The sequence below is a fragment of the Durio zibethinus genome, chromosome 13, assembly GCF_047325235.1.
Source record: "Durio zibethinus cultivar Kanyao isolate XHJ-2024 chromosome 13, ASM4732523v1, whole genome shotgun sequence".
Classification (NCBI taxonomy): Eukaryota; Viridiplantae; Streptophyta; class Magnoliopsida; order Malvales; family Malvaceae; genus Durio; species Durio zibethinus.
This window is the reverse complement of record NC_143174.1, coordinates 17125860-17141144: the sequence shown is the minus strand read 5'-3', so window position 1 is coordinate 17141144 and position 15285 is coordinate 17125860. Positions and strand designations below refer to the sequence as shown.

At 26.3% G+C, this 15285-nt stretch overlaps 1 protein-coding gene across 1 annotated transcript; it reads right to left on the bottom strand.

The window, feature by feature from the left end:
- Nucleotides 1-801: 801 nt before the first annotated feature.
- LOC149515369 (uncharacterized) lies at nt 802-2032 on the bottom strand. The gene has a single exon (XM_089741926.1). The coding sequence runs from the start codon at nt 1815-1817 to the stop codon at nt 1290-1292; it is 528 nt and encodes a 175-aa protein (XP_089598052.1). The 5' UTR covers nt 1818-2032; the 3' UTR covers nt 802-1289.
- Nucleotides 2033-15285: the final 13253 nt, after the last annotated feature.

Sequence of the window (15285 nt, the reverse complement as noted above, 5' to 3'; positions counted from 1 at the left end):
ATGTACAGAGTCATGAAACTGTAATGGGCTAACCAGACCATGAAAGCGTTCCCTGCCCGTCAAGAAAAGCCTAGAGTTTAAGAGGGTAGCGTCTCCTCACAAATCTCCGGCCGGCAACGGGGCATAATCATCTAGCAACCTTATCTCCAGCTCAGTTCCCTTGAAAACATTTTGTATTTTCTGACTATTATGTTATGCGAATAAATATATGACTCATGATTTTGGATCTCACGGACTTAAATTTCCGGTGATTCATTTTTAGGAGTCTGGAGCGTGTTGACAAAATAAGAATAACCTCCCCCAAGATAACAAGGACCAACTTCAAGATAATAAGAATTACTCTGTTCACAACGCCCCCAAAAAACGTAGGAACCTTCTGACCAAAGTTGAAGAAGAAACTACCGCGTCTGTGTTGATTGTTGAAAAGCAGTTGCACCAATAAGACAAACGGACGGACAGGATGGAAAGAAGTGCAAGTGCGACGGGTATCCTATGGCCTATGGGACAGGCATCACCACGACGACTAACAATTTTCCCCAACTGAAAATTGAAATATACCACTACAACTGATAAGCTGCCTCCAACCTCCTTGATGCCAGAATTTTGCGAAAACTGTATAGCATATTATAGAAAATCCAAGCAATTCGTTTCGATTAGAAGAATTTTATAACTTCCGTTATTCCACACAATAACAATCGTTGGAATTTTATTACTACGATTATTCCCAAACAATAATCAAATATATTATTACTCTTACAATTATTATTACTTTCAGCCTTGGCCTTGCAAAAATTCGATATCTGAAATCTGAATTGAAGTTTCCATCTTTAATTGAAAGTTCAATTCTTTTGAAATGTTGACAAAACATGCACGACACCAGGATTTGACACTAGGAAATCACTAAATCAATAACTGATAAGAATGAGGGATACATAAATCAAGATTCACATCCCTACATACCAACACTAGTTCAACTTCAATTCAAATATACACCCAACAAATCTACCCTTACCCGAATACCAAACCATATACTAGTAAAAAGGCAACGAAATTAACCCTATACGGAGATTTAAAAAAAAAAAAAACCCCAGCATAATTAAATCTAGACACAGCTAAGCTATACAGCAGAGAAACTTGATTACGAAAGCTAAACCTACTTTTTTGAGTTAGCTATTTCGATCTTTCCCCTTGAAAAAATAAGGGATGATCAAAGATCAGAAAACCCAATCGAGAGAATAGCAAACTGCAGCAAATTAATTCTAGCACCAATCCCGATTCTTACGCTATTGCTACAAATCAAGCCTTAATATCCTCCTCAAGTCACCCGTAACATCATCATTCTTCACAGCAACGCCAATCTTCTTCGTGAAAAACGCCGGCATCGGAACAGAACTCGGAGGCGGCGATGTTATAAAGGCCGACCCAGCATAAAACATGGCTGGAACGACCCTGTTTTTTTTGTTTGACTCAGTAAGTCGGATCTGGGTCGGCATGGACCCGGGATCTGGACCTAAACGGTTAGTGGAACCCAGATCTACAGCAACGTTTTCCTTTTCGAACCTCACATGCTTTCCCAGTGCCGTGTTTTTTAAATCTTCTCCGCGTTTGAGGATCTTCACTTGACCCATCACGAGATTTTTGGTCGGGACTTTGGAGATGACACTCGGACGGGAAGGAGGGGAGGTGTTTGGAGAACGCTTCTTACGGTTTGATTGCGACCGGTTCGTCCGGTTAGGGTTAGGGCAAGGGTTTTTTGGGTGTTTCATGGGAACAGGGAGATTTAGACAGTCTTCTGGTTTTAGAACTGCTAAAACCATGGCAGAACAACAAAGAAATTAAAAAAAAAATTAAAAATGACGAATAATTAAGAGAATTAGAAGCTTGAAAATGGAAATTGAATGAAGATTGTCAGTCGAAATTTAAAGAAAAATCATAGAAAGAAGAAATATATATATTAATAATTAATTAGTAGGAAAAGGCTTATGTCTTTAAAGAGAGAAGGAAAAAATCCGAAACATGTAAACAAGTCGCTAGGGCTAGAAGGACAGGAGGGCTTTTAAAGGGGGAGCCAGAGCTAATAGATTACGTGGTCACACGGCTTATGGCGGATTGAAATCCACATTCATCATATGGTGCTGTACAAGTACAACTTGGTCTTTTCATTGTTAAGGCATTTTTTTATAATAATTTGCATTTATTTCACTGATTTTCTTTTCTAAAATATCAAATTTAAAATCGATAAATACAAACCAAAATTTATTATGACTAAGATTTTTTATTATTATTAAAAACAACTCATATGACTTAAATCATCATAAATTTTTTATTCATGAAGATACAATAATTTCATAATCTGTTGTCATTTTATTTAAATATAAATCTATAAAATTAATCGCATGAGGAAAATTATTTCATGATTATTATTTTTGAAAGTAAATTATAGTACGAATAATTATTTCTTGCATGGAAATTGTTAGTAAAAAAATTGTCAATTAATTTTTGGCATGATGTAAAATTTCTCTCTCATTTAAGCCATAGCGTGACCCGTTTATGTAGCAACAATAGACAATAGAATTTTCGGGTGTCTGGCCAAAAAAAAAAAAAAAATCGTGTGTATAATCTCGGAAAATAAGGCGCGTGGAATCTAGTGGTTGGAGGAATGAGCCCACGAACACCTCGGTTATGAGGACCAGGGGACGTGGTTTGAAAGCAACCAGTGGCATAATTATCCACCACCCTAGCTGTTTATCCCTGAATTTATTTTATTTACAAAAACGCCTGTGTATCACATTGCAATTTTCAATTCCTTTTGTCACATTGTCTCCTGGTAAATTAGTTTGCTATAGAATTTGACATTTTAACTACCGAATACATCACCTAGCTCTAGCACCTAAATAAAATTTAAGGGTCAGTTACGATATATTTGATCAGAAGTAACTTTTTCATTATTTAATAAGTCACGAAAATTTTTATTATATCTTTTTTTTTAATTATATTCATAATAAATATTATATTTATATAATTAATTAAATAGTTAATTATTATTTATAACCAAGTTATAATATATTTGATGAGAAATCACCTTCTCCATTTCTAAGTAATGGAGGTTCTCATTATATTTTTTTTTTATTTTAAAGTTACATTTATAATAAATATTATATTTGAATAATCAATTATTATATTATAATTAAGTTATACTTATTAAATAATCAATTATTATATTATAATTAAGTTATACTTATTAAATAATCAATTATTATATTATAATTAAGTAATACTTATTAAATAATCAATTAATAAATTATAACATAATCAAACTCATACACAATGTGACTTAAATATAAAATCTCAAAATTTTAAAATTTTTTTTCTTATCGACAAATCATGATCTTATTGCCTCATTAATTTATTCAAAAAAAATAAATACATTTTTAATTAAATTTATGATTGAAACTAATTCAAATTATTTTTATTTTTTAATTAATTTTTATTTATTTTTATATTTAATTTAAAATTATTAAATTTCAATCATAAATTTTATTAAAAGTGATTTAACACCCTTAGAAAAAGTATTTAAAAAAAAAAAAAAAAAAAAAAAAAAACGTTAGATGAAGTAGTGCCCATAGATGAGTTTTCATTACTTTTTAAGTAGATAATTAGTGATGGTCCTCTTAAATTAGGAAAAAATATATAGATATTACAAAGAATAAGAGATATCTGAATCATCGAGATTGCTAGGCCAAAAAATTTTTATTGAGATTAAAAAAGTGAGAGTGTAATTATTTTATATAAACATCAAGTTCTTTTGTGTTTCTTCATGTGTTCACAAATACAATTCACCATTTTTACATGTGTATATTACCGGTAAAAAACATATGAATGTTGGTCTAAAATTTTTTTTTTTATATAAAATTTGTGTAAACATAAATATGTAACGCTTTTAGTCCCATAGTAAAATTATTAATTCTGAAAATTCACATTCAATCTGTCGAGTATTACCGTTTTGATCTAAAAACAATGGGATTGTATCTCACATGACATGGTTCACATATATAAATTTAAATTTATATATACATATATATATATATATATTAGAAAAAGATTCTCATATCAACATTTTAAATAACTAATTGAATTAAATGAATGTATTTCTTAATATAATTTTTAATTAAAGATGTAAATGATATATTTGTATTTGTAAGTAATGTGGGTTCAAAATATATAAAATTTAAATTTGATTTAATTATTGTCAAATTAAGTTTGAATTTAAAAAACTCAATTTATCAAACGAATTAAATTTGAGCATCTTAATATTAACTTGAATTGCTTTCAAGTTTAATCAAATTTTTATATTTTAATATATATTTATTATTATATTAATAAATTATTATTGTATATATTAATTCGAGTTAGAGTTAGAGTACAAATATAAATAATATAGTTTGAAGTCAGTAAGAAAATTAAGTTCATTTTTTATTCGGTAAATGAATTTAATAGAATGAGTTTGAGTAATTTAATTTTTATTTTAAGTCGAGCTCAAATTTTAAAATTAAAATTAAATTGAACTTAAGTCAAAATTCGAATAATGAATTTCAAGTTAAATTTAAACTCAAACTTTTCATTATATCAATTCAATTTAATTCAATCACATCCTTAGTCCTAATAAGACTTAAAAAACAAGCATTTTTCTTCATATATGGTGGTCAATTGGGATGGATAATGAGATTGACACGGTTAAAATCGAAAATAACAATGAAAGTAAGATTAATTATTATAATAATAAGATTAAAATTAATGATAGGATATTTGTTTAGATATAAAAAATAGTGATAATAGTAAATAAATTATAGTGAAAAGAGAAAATGATTATCAAATATTTTAATTAAAAATTATATATAATAAAATTTTTAAATTATTTAATATTTATAAAATTAATAAATAATTGAAAATTTTATTAAATTATTTTTACATCAAATAATAATTTTGTTAATAAATAATTAAAAATTATTAATTAGATTATTATATAATAAAATTTATTTACTAATTAATTTTTATATAAATTAACAAAATTACTTTATAATTTTTAAATAAAAATTAAAATTAAAAAATGAAAAATTATTAACTTGAAAAAATTATTTTAAAAAAAAGCAAAACTACAATGCTGATCTACTGTAGCCTTAAATTCCAGCAACCCTACTTAGATTTAAAAGCAGTTATTTGTACAGCTTTTTATGACAATCGCAATCCTATTTGGATTCCAAAGTCCAAACACAGCCCACGTCTTTTGCTGCAAACATTAAAAAGGTTAATAGGACGGACAATCTTTGACGTCTGCTTTGCTTGTGTACAAGCCACGTATTGAAAGTCAAAGCTACTTTGACCGATGAAACGGGTAAAGCACTTTTAAAAACAAAGGTTAGCCGCGACGGAGGTTGGGTTTTGTAATTTCTGCAGAAATCGATGGGCATTTATCGACAAGGAAAGGACTTTGGGGATATCTCTTGGAGATGGGAAGTACGGTTCATATGCATGGGTTCGGATTTTTAATTTTTTATATCCAATTTGATTTATATGGGTTTTTATTTTTTATGTGTATCCGACCCAAATAAAGAAAATACTTAGACAAAATGATTTGCATAAATTCGGTTCGATTATTCGGATTTTTGAGTTAAAGCAATTTTGAATTTCATTCAACTTTAATTTAGTATTTTTTTAAAATAATTTTATTTTAATCTTTTAATTGAAATAGAACTTGAATTTTTGTTTCAATGAAAATATATCATTGAAACAACAACAATAATACATAAAATTACCCACAGGCTCAAAATAGCATTTCAAGCATTATACAAAATATTTGTGTCGAACTTCGCCCTAAAAGTATTTTTATAAAAGCAGAAGAGAGGGATGGTTAAAGGTAAAAATAAAAAGTGTTCCTTATGTTTGTATTTTCAGCACTTAAGTTAGTAAATATTAGGTCGAAAATAAAGTGAAAAAGTATGAAAGAGAAACAGATATAAGTTAAATGAATCTGATTTCATGGTACCTAAGTTTTCATATTTATAGATAAGATGAGAAAGATAAAAAAAAAAAAAAAAGATAAGATCGAGCTAAAGTGGCATTGGAAGTATCAGACCGACCTAATAAATTATGTCAACACAAAATGACTAAAGTACCTCTGATTATTTGTTGAAGACAAAGAAAGGAAAAAAAATTATTATACTTTTTTAACCATTATATACCCCTAACATAAAGTTTCTTGCAACAACAAATATTTAACCAAATTATCAAACATTGGCATCTTCTTCGGTGAAGATAACTCCATTATTCCTAGAATTGGTGTAGATAAACACTCCAAAAAAACATGACTCAATGGCGCTTAAGGTGACATTAAAAGGTTGATAAGATAAAACAATTTGAAGTTTAAACTAAAAAAAGAGAGAGCTTAGATAGTAGGTATTGAATAACAATGGGGAAAATTTAAACACTAACAATGGGGTTAAAAAAGGTGGTAAATGGCAAGAGAGATAAACAAATTGGGAGTTAGGATAACAATAGGGTGGATGTCTGTTACTTTTGAAGTATTTGTATTCGTTTAATATTTATAATAACTGAATTCATTTAAGTTTAGTATTATTATCCAAATCTGAGTCCATTTAAATAAGCACTATTTATTTAAATATTTAAATTTATTAAAATATTCATTTATTTAATTTTTTTATCAAAATATAAAATAAACAAAAATTATATTTAAAATTCAAGTTCACTCTAAATTAAAAATTATCTCACAATTATAAACTTTTAGATACTTTACATATGTAAACAATTAATGGATTTGGATACAAATTCAAATATTCGTTATTATTCATTGGTCAAAATGTGTCAGAAGTCTCTATATTTTACGAAAATTAAGAATTTAGCTCCTACACTATAATTCATAGAAATTTAGTCATCGTACTATTTTGATTTAATAATTTTAGTCAAATCATTAACTTCATCAATATTATGTTATAAAAAATTTGGCATGGCAATGACTTGCTAACATAGCAATTGAGATTAATAAAATTAGTTGTTAAATTATGTAAATGGTCTTTATACTCATACGAAACTTGAAATTTAGTCCCTGCACTTGCATAAATTTTGAAATTCAATTTATGTACTCATAAAATTTGAAATTTAATCCCTCTAATACAAAAAATATTTTGAATTTTTAAAAATTTTTTAGTTTTTTAAAATATTAAATTTTAAAAATTGCCACAATATTCTCTCATAATATTCTATTATAATATTGAAAAATATGTTACAGTATTATGTCATAATTTTCATAAATTGTCACTAAACCTATTACAATTTTTTATCACTTATGTAAAATATTGTTACTAGTTTTGTCACTATTTCATGTTATATTCTTCATAAAATATAAATCTGTTACTAATTTTATTACACTTTTCTGTCATAATTATAGTATATTATGGTCATATAAAAAAAAATCTTATTCCAATCTATTAAAAATCTATCACAAATTTTTTTTAACATATGATACAAATTTGTCACTATCTAATTTTAATAAACTATTATTTTTTTATTAAGTCATTAAATAAATTATAATTATATCTCATAAAGGTAAAATTATCCATCAAATAGTATTTTTATTTCTTTAAATTAAACGCTATTTAAATAATTTTTTATAATCAAATCTAGATTAAAGATTCTAAATAAATTAAAATATTTTACTAAATCAAAGTAATTTACTAAACTAAAAAAATAATATTAACTTTGATATATTAATTTAAATTATTAATATTATAATTTATTAATATAAATGATAATAGTAATATTATTAATATGATATTATTATTAATTAATTATATATAATAAAACTAATATATTTCAAAAAAATATTTTTATATTATATGAACTAAAATATTTTTAATATTTTTAAAAAACTAAAAAAAGTTAAAATATTTTTATATTAAAAAGACTAATTTCATATCTCATACAAGTATAAAGACAAAATTTTATATTTTTTGCAAGTATAGGAATTAAATTTCAAATTTCATATGAGTATAGAGACCATTAATGTAATTTAACAACTAATTTCATTCATTTAAATTGCCACATTAGCAAGTCAACTTTCACATTAATAAAGTCAATGGTTAAAAATTGACAAAATTAATGGTTGGACTAAAATTATCAAATCAAATTAATATGATAACTAAATTTCTATAAATTATAATATAGGGACTAAATTCTTAATTTTCGTAAAGTATAAAGACTTCTAACATATTTTAAGCTTATTCATTAAAATTTAAATGGATTCGGACATTAGATGTGTAGAAAATACTATTTGTATTCTATCATAATTCATCAAAAATTATAAATCTTCTATCCAAATCTACTAATTATCCATTTATAATTATCCAAATCTAAAATAAATGAACCAAATAATAATAATAATTTATTTATTTATTATTCATTGTGATCGTTAACTGATAGAATAAGAAAGGATGAGTAGTGTCAAGGGTTTTAAAATTTTAGATCAAATGTGAAATTGAAGTGTCTAGCAAAATATCAAAATGAATTGTTGTTGTTTTTTTAATTTTAAAAAGATAACAAATGGGTAAGTGGGTTTGCATAATGGGTCTAAGCCTCTAAAATTGAATGGTATATTTGGATTTGAGCTTACATATCTACAATTTAAAACTTAAAATTTTGGGCTTTTTTAATTCAAATTGATTCAAATTTTTTTTAAATCTAATCAAAATAAACCAAATTGATCCAAATTTATATGAATTTAATGACATCATTTATTTGAATCTAAATTGAATTTTTTAATTTTTGAATTGAATTGGATTTGAATTTTTCTATTTATGTTGGTTTTTTATTTTTTTCAACTTTAACTAGGGCGACAACACCACAACGAAAATCAAATCATACGAAGAAAGTGTTGAATAAGGAGTGGGATACTAAGTAGAGACAACAAAATAACTCATACTTGACAAATTTCGATTTGTACCAATTCGATAGGGTTTAAATTTTTTTTTAAATCGAAGATCGGGTTAGATTTTTTTTAAGAAGTCAAAGTTGGGTCAGAAGCGAGTTTTAGGATATTTTGCTCTTACTCATCCCAGTATATATAAAAATATATATTTTTTATTATTTGTTTAATTTTATGTTTATATATTAACAAAATTATTATTTAATATCTTAATTTTAAATATGTATTTAATAAAATATTATATTTTATATAATTAAAATATAATTTATATTAAAAATAGTATTTTTATGAATATTATTTTAAATCAAAGTTATTAAATTAATTTCGAGTTAGATGCTGGTGGAACACAAGTTATGTATATATGTATCGGATCAAAGTTGGGTATCAAAAATAATAATCTGATGTTGGGTCAGGTAAAATATTTTTAATTTGAGTTAATAAAATATTCTTAGAGTTAGGTTAAGTAAGAAACGGTTAAAGCAAGATTCGTCTCGTTGTCATCTCTAATACATAAATGCGATAAAAAGATTTGTGCCTTATCTAAATCTAAATTTAAGAATTTTAAATGCGATCTAAGGACACGATATAAAAATAATATAAAAAATATAAAAGTGATATAATTTAAAAGATTAAAAAAATTAAAAATAAATTTGACACAATTAAAAAATTTATTTTATATTAAATGTATCGATACGAATTATGATACAATAATTTTTTTATTTTTATATATATTTCACAAAAAATTAATACAAAACCAATAAAAAATTAAAGGATTTAACCACATCAGTCAGCCGACTTGCATCTGCATGATCTTCGATAATAATTTGCCCATTCGTGCTATTCGCGGTAGGCTGGCCAGAATTTTCATGGACCGGTCTAAGCGTTTTACTTGGTAGCTTTCAAATAAAATTTAGAAAACTTTATGGCAATTATCAGTGCTAAGTTGTAGAGTAACTCTTTTTTTTTTTTTTTTTTTTTTTTCCACAAGATGAGCCAAATCTTTTTGTTTTTGTTTTTTTTTTTTCTATTTTAAATCTCATTAAAAAAATTGATTTGTGGTATAATTGGAGTTAGTAAACGACTCTACTAATGTTTTGTCTGATTTCATTTCATCTTTGAACACAAAAACCCTGAGATATTATGATAATTAGGAAGGCAAGTTCTTAGCCCAAAAATAAAATAAAAACAATAGTGTTAGGTGTCTAAAACTTGTTGCATTTTTGGTAGAATACAATAGAGAGATCAAATTCAATGATCGACAGCGGCGGATCCAATGTTTAAGGTGGGGTATCCATGTACACCTTCAAAAGTTGAAAAAAAAAAAAATTAGAAGAAAATATTTGTTTGTATACCCTCAAAAATTTTTCATGTATACTCTTAGAAATTAAAAAATAAGAAAATTTTCCCCAAATACTGTCAAATTTTGTCAATGAAAATTTTTTCTATGAATATTATTTTCATTGACAAAATTGTTAAATATTTGGATAATTTTTTACATATATTATAAGCAAACACAAAAAAAAAAAAAAATTCTTGGATCCGTTATTGATGATCAATGCTTCCAAGCAAATAATTAATAACTAAATATTAAATAAATACATAAATAATAAGTAATATAATTTAATAAATTATTAAATAATTTAATACATAAAAAAGTTAATAAATAATTTTAGTAATTTTTAATTTATTAGCAAAAATATTATTTGATAAAAAATAATATTAATAAATCTTAATTATTTATAAATTTTAAAATATTAAATATATATTATAAATTTCATTATATACAAATTTTAATTTAATATATTTAATAGTTATTTTTTTCATTGTATTTCATCTCACCACCACTGTTACATTTACAATAAAACATATATCTTATTATTAATTTTAATTTCACTACTACAATATTTAATCTGACTATTATAATAATTACTTTTACTGTTATTATTATTTTTAATTTTATCAAAATTAATTTTTACCATCCCTCTAAATGAACTTTAAATCAATCGTACAACAGCGATGAAACGCAAATACCTTGTCGATGCATCTGGATCCAAAAAGGTTCAATTGTATTGAAACTAGAGTGAGATTAGATGCAAATCGGGCCCAAGTCTAGGTGTCTCCTGAACGTATTGCAATCATGCCATGGCTAAGGTTGCATTAGCTTAGAGTTTTTATTTATTTATTTTATGTTTTACATGAAGTTAAACAAGTTTAGTCTCCTCATCCGATAAACGTGATCACCAACGATATAATAAAGATTTATGAAATCCATACATCCATATTTGATATCTTTGCTTCATTAAACTCTTCGCCTGCAACCAATTTCATCATACTCTTCTTTTTTTCTTTATTTCTATCTTCAGTACATTATATATTCCATCAATAGCTACAGCTACAGATGGTTTCGTTTTCCTTGCACCTGTCAAAAGGGTTCTTGTTTCTTACAACGCAATGCAAATTTGCAATTTAAAATCAACAGGGTTAGATGAGTTGGTAAAGATTGAATATTTTATTTATAAGATTTAGTTTTAATTTTGTTGTCAGGAATTTTTTTTAATAAACCATCCGTAAATTTAGTTTATTTTCATTGAAACTTGTAATATATCTTGATCCTCAAATAAGATAATTTCTTCTTACCTAATTTTTTTTTATAACAAAATTTGCCGATTACAAAAGGTTCCTTACCAACACAAAAATACTTTATACCAATAATAGTCTTTGTAAAGTTGAACCCATTTCTCTTTCAGTCGCCATGCAGTGGAAATGCATGTTTAATTTCACGACGAGAAATCGACTCAATTTTACAAAGAAAATTTCTCTAAGTCAATGTGTGTAAATGTTTATTGTCAAAAGTTTGGGAATAGTTTATTGAAAATAATGACTTAAATCTTATAAAAGATTTTTTTGACATTTTGTTTAGATATTATTTGATGAAAAAAAAACTTACAGAAAAATAATTTTGAGAGAAAATAAATTTTTGATAAGTAAATTATATGCTTATAAGTAGTGAGAGTTTAAATAGGGTTAGATATAAAAGAAATATATAAAAGAATTATAAGGTTTTATTGAATAGAGATTTCATAGGACTATAGGCTGTTAAGAGGGTCCTTATACATATGTATGCTTAAATGTTTGTAGTGGACAAGAGGAGAATGTGAGGCTCTACATAGATATGATAATTATTATGTTTGTTTACATGAAATAGAAGAGATTAAAATAGTCCATATAAGTATGTATTTATTTGAGTTGACAATATTTTATAGGATTATGGAAGAATGTTTATGGGTATTAATTGTGAGTGATTAATTTATGTAATGTGTTTGTAATTCTCTATAATTATTAGATTTTTTTCTTGTCCGTAGACGTAAATCATTTTAAGTTAGGCAAAACCAACGTTAAATTATTATCTCTTATATGGATGATTTATGATTTAATTATACTTCTATTTGTTTGGATGTCTAAATGATTATGGGCTTTTAACCAAATAATTGGAATAAGAACTATTGTGATCTTAACAACTAATATTAAAGTGAGGTTCGAAATATAAAAAATAACAAGCTCAGAGGAGCTTGATTTAGGGGATGAGTTTGTATATTAAGAAATCAGTTTATATGAAACATGAGATAAAAAAAAAATTGTTACGAGACTTTCATTATGTGTGGAGTTAAGCAAGTTTAACATGGAGACTAATGATTTGATAAATTTTAAATTAAAATAGAGATTGTTAAAAATAGTAACTCAAATATCATAAAAGACGAAACTTTTTGTTTGTAACGTATTGTTCACCAAAATATTTATGACTTGTGATTTGACGATGTCCACTGTAAATGATGTAATTTTTTGACACAAAAGCTCTTATTTTTCCCCTTATATTGCTAAAGTAACCCACATGTATGTAGATTGAGAGAATGCTTTTTAATAGAGTTAATTATTGTAGACAACAAATCTGTCCAGGGTCTACTTTTTGGTTTTGTTAATTAATTAAAAAATAATAAAAATAGAAAAAACAAAAAAGTGGGGGTTGAATTGAAGTAAAACACTGGGTTAAGGAGTTTGAACGGATTGAGAAAGGTTAAGTGAGACTAAAAGATCGAAAGAAATGAGGATTTCTATTTAGATTTGGATTCTGTGGCCCTAAAGTCCTATAAATACATACCTTAGCTAAGCTTGGGGGAGACACACGAGATAGAGAAAACAAAAGCAAAAAAAGGTGTTTGGAAGGGTAGAAACAATTTTAGGATTTTTTTAGAAATTTTTCGAAATTTCTGACAAATTTTTTTTTTGGGAATTTTTTTGAAAAAATTTAGATTTCGACGAAATTTTTGGCCAAACTTGAATTTTTCAGTGGTATTTTCCAGTTTTCAGTGCTGTTTCCTAGTTTTTGATAAAACAATTAATCAGATTCTAGTTTTTTTTAGAGAGAGAATGGGAGAAAAGAGGGGAAGAGAGAGAGAAGAAAATGAGACATCTAAAAAAAATGACATCGTTTTGTGTTTAAAAGAACCTAAGATCCACCCGTTTTGCCAGTGGGTGACCTAACCCGATCACAACCTAGTCCATTGACCCGTGTCCCAGTCGAATCTTGTTGCTGAGCCGAGCCGAGCCGAGCCACATCCCTGAGCTGTGCTTGCGAGCCGTTTTTTGTGCCTGGAGTCGAGCCGCACTAAACCCTCTAGTCGTGCCGTTTAATTTTTTTGGTATTTTTTAATTTTTTATTTATGGTTTAGTTTTTTTTAGGATTTTTGAATGATATAATTTAATAAAAATGAAATAAATTTTTTTTTTAGAATAAATATTAATTATCCAATTATGGAATTTATAAAAATTTTAAATGGTAAATTTTTATAAAATTACTAGGTGAAAAATTTTGTCTAAATTTATCCCAAATGGTGAAAAAATTTAGATAAAATTTCGATAACAATAATTAATATTTATTTTTAAACAAAAAAATAAAAAAATAAAAAAATAAAAATTTTGAAATTAAATACAAATTACCCAATGATGAAATTTTTAAAAATTTGAAATAGTAAATTCCTAAAAAATCTTTAGGTGAAAAATTTTCTCTAAATTTGTCCCAAATTGTGAATAATTTATATGAAGTTTCAATACAAGTAATTTTATTCTTTTCCAAATAAAATTTGAGTTGAAAATATTTGATAATTATCCAATGATGAAATTCTTAGAAATTTCAAATGATAAATTTTCTAAGAAATCTCTAGGTGAGAAATTTTTTTAAATTTGTCCCAAACGATGAAATAATTTATATGAAATTGCAATAAAAATAATTTTCATATTGTAGACACCCAATTTGGTCCAGGCCCAGATCAATTGGGCTTGGTCCAAATGGGTAGGTTCAATTTTATCTTTGTCAATTTTTATTTTTATTTTTATTTTATTTTATATTTTATGTATATCCTATGTATTTTATTATTTATGTATTATTAGTAATATATATTTTTTATTATTTTTTATCTTTTATTTTATTTATTTTTGTATTTTTATTTATCTAATTATATATCTGATATTATTTTTTTTATTTATCCTATAATAATTTTTTTATTTATCTTTTCTAATTATCTAGTTTTTTTATTTTGATTTTTGGAGGGCTGAGATTGAAGTTGAAGAATCCCACTGGGAATGGGAATTCAATCAGAAGAGTCCAGTTGGATTCAAAGATTGAATTCTCGTCCAAGGAGAAATTGGGATTGATCAGGAACTCCTGATCAATCCCTATAAAAGGGACCCTTTGGAACAAATGAAGAACACAGAAAACAATGAGCAAAGCTACTGATTTGAGAGAAAAGGAGGCGTATAGGAAGCTAGGAAAAGTTTAGGAGTGTTCTGGGAGTGAGAAAAAATTTTTAGAAATTTTTGGCGAAAAAATTTTTCTGGAAATTTTTGGGAAATTTCCAGATTCCGGCGAAAATTCCTGTCAAATTTGAATTTTTCGGTGACAATTCCAGCGAACATTGAAGTTTCCGGTGACCTGCCCAGTTTTCGGTGAAGAATCCCAGAAACCGGCGATCTTCCGACCAACTTCCGACGAAATTTTCAGATTCCGGTGACATTTTCCAGAATCCGGCACCGGTGTTCTTCAGTTTTAGAGAGAAGGGAGAGAAAAAGGGAAGAAGAGAGAGAGAGGGAGGAGCGTTCTGCCGAAAAAATGAAGGGGATTGCCTTTTATACCTTTCCAAAACGACGTCGTTTTGGCCTTAAGTAACCAGAGGATTCGCGCGTTTTGCCGAAACCGACCCGACCCGAGCGTCGACCCGATTCTGACCCGCGCGTGC

What these genes read in the sequence shown, in the direction of transcription:
- LOC149515369 (XM_089741926.1), bottom strand. Translation starts at nt 1,817, where the DNA reads ATGGTTTTAGCAGTTCTAAAACCAGAAGACTGTCTAAATCTCCCTGTT.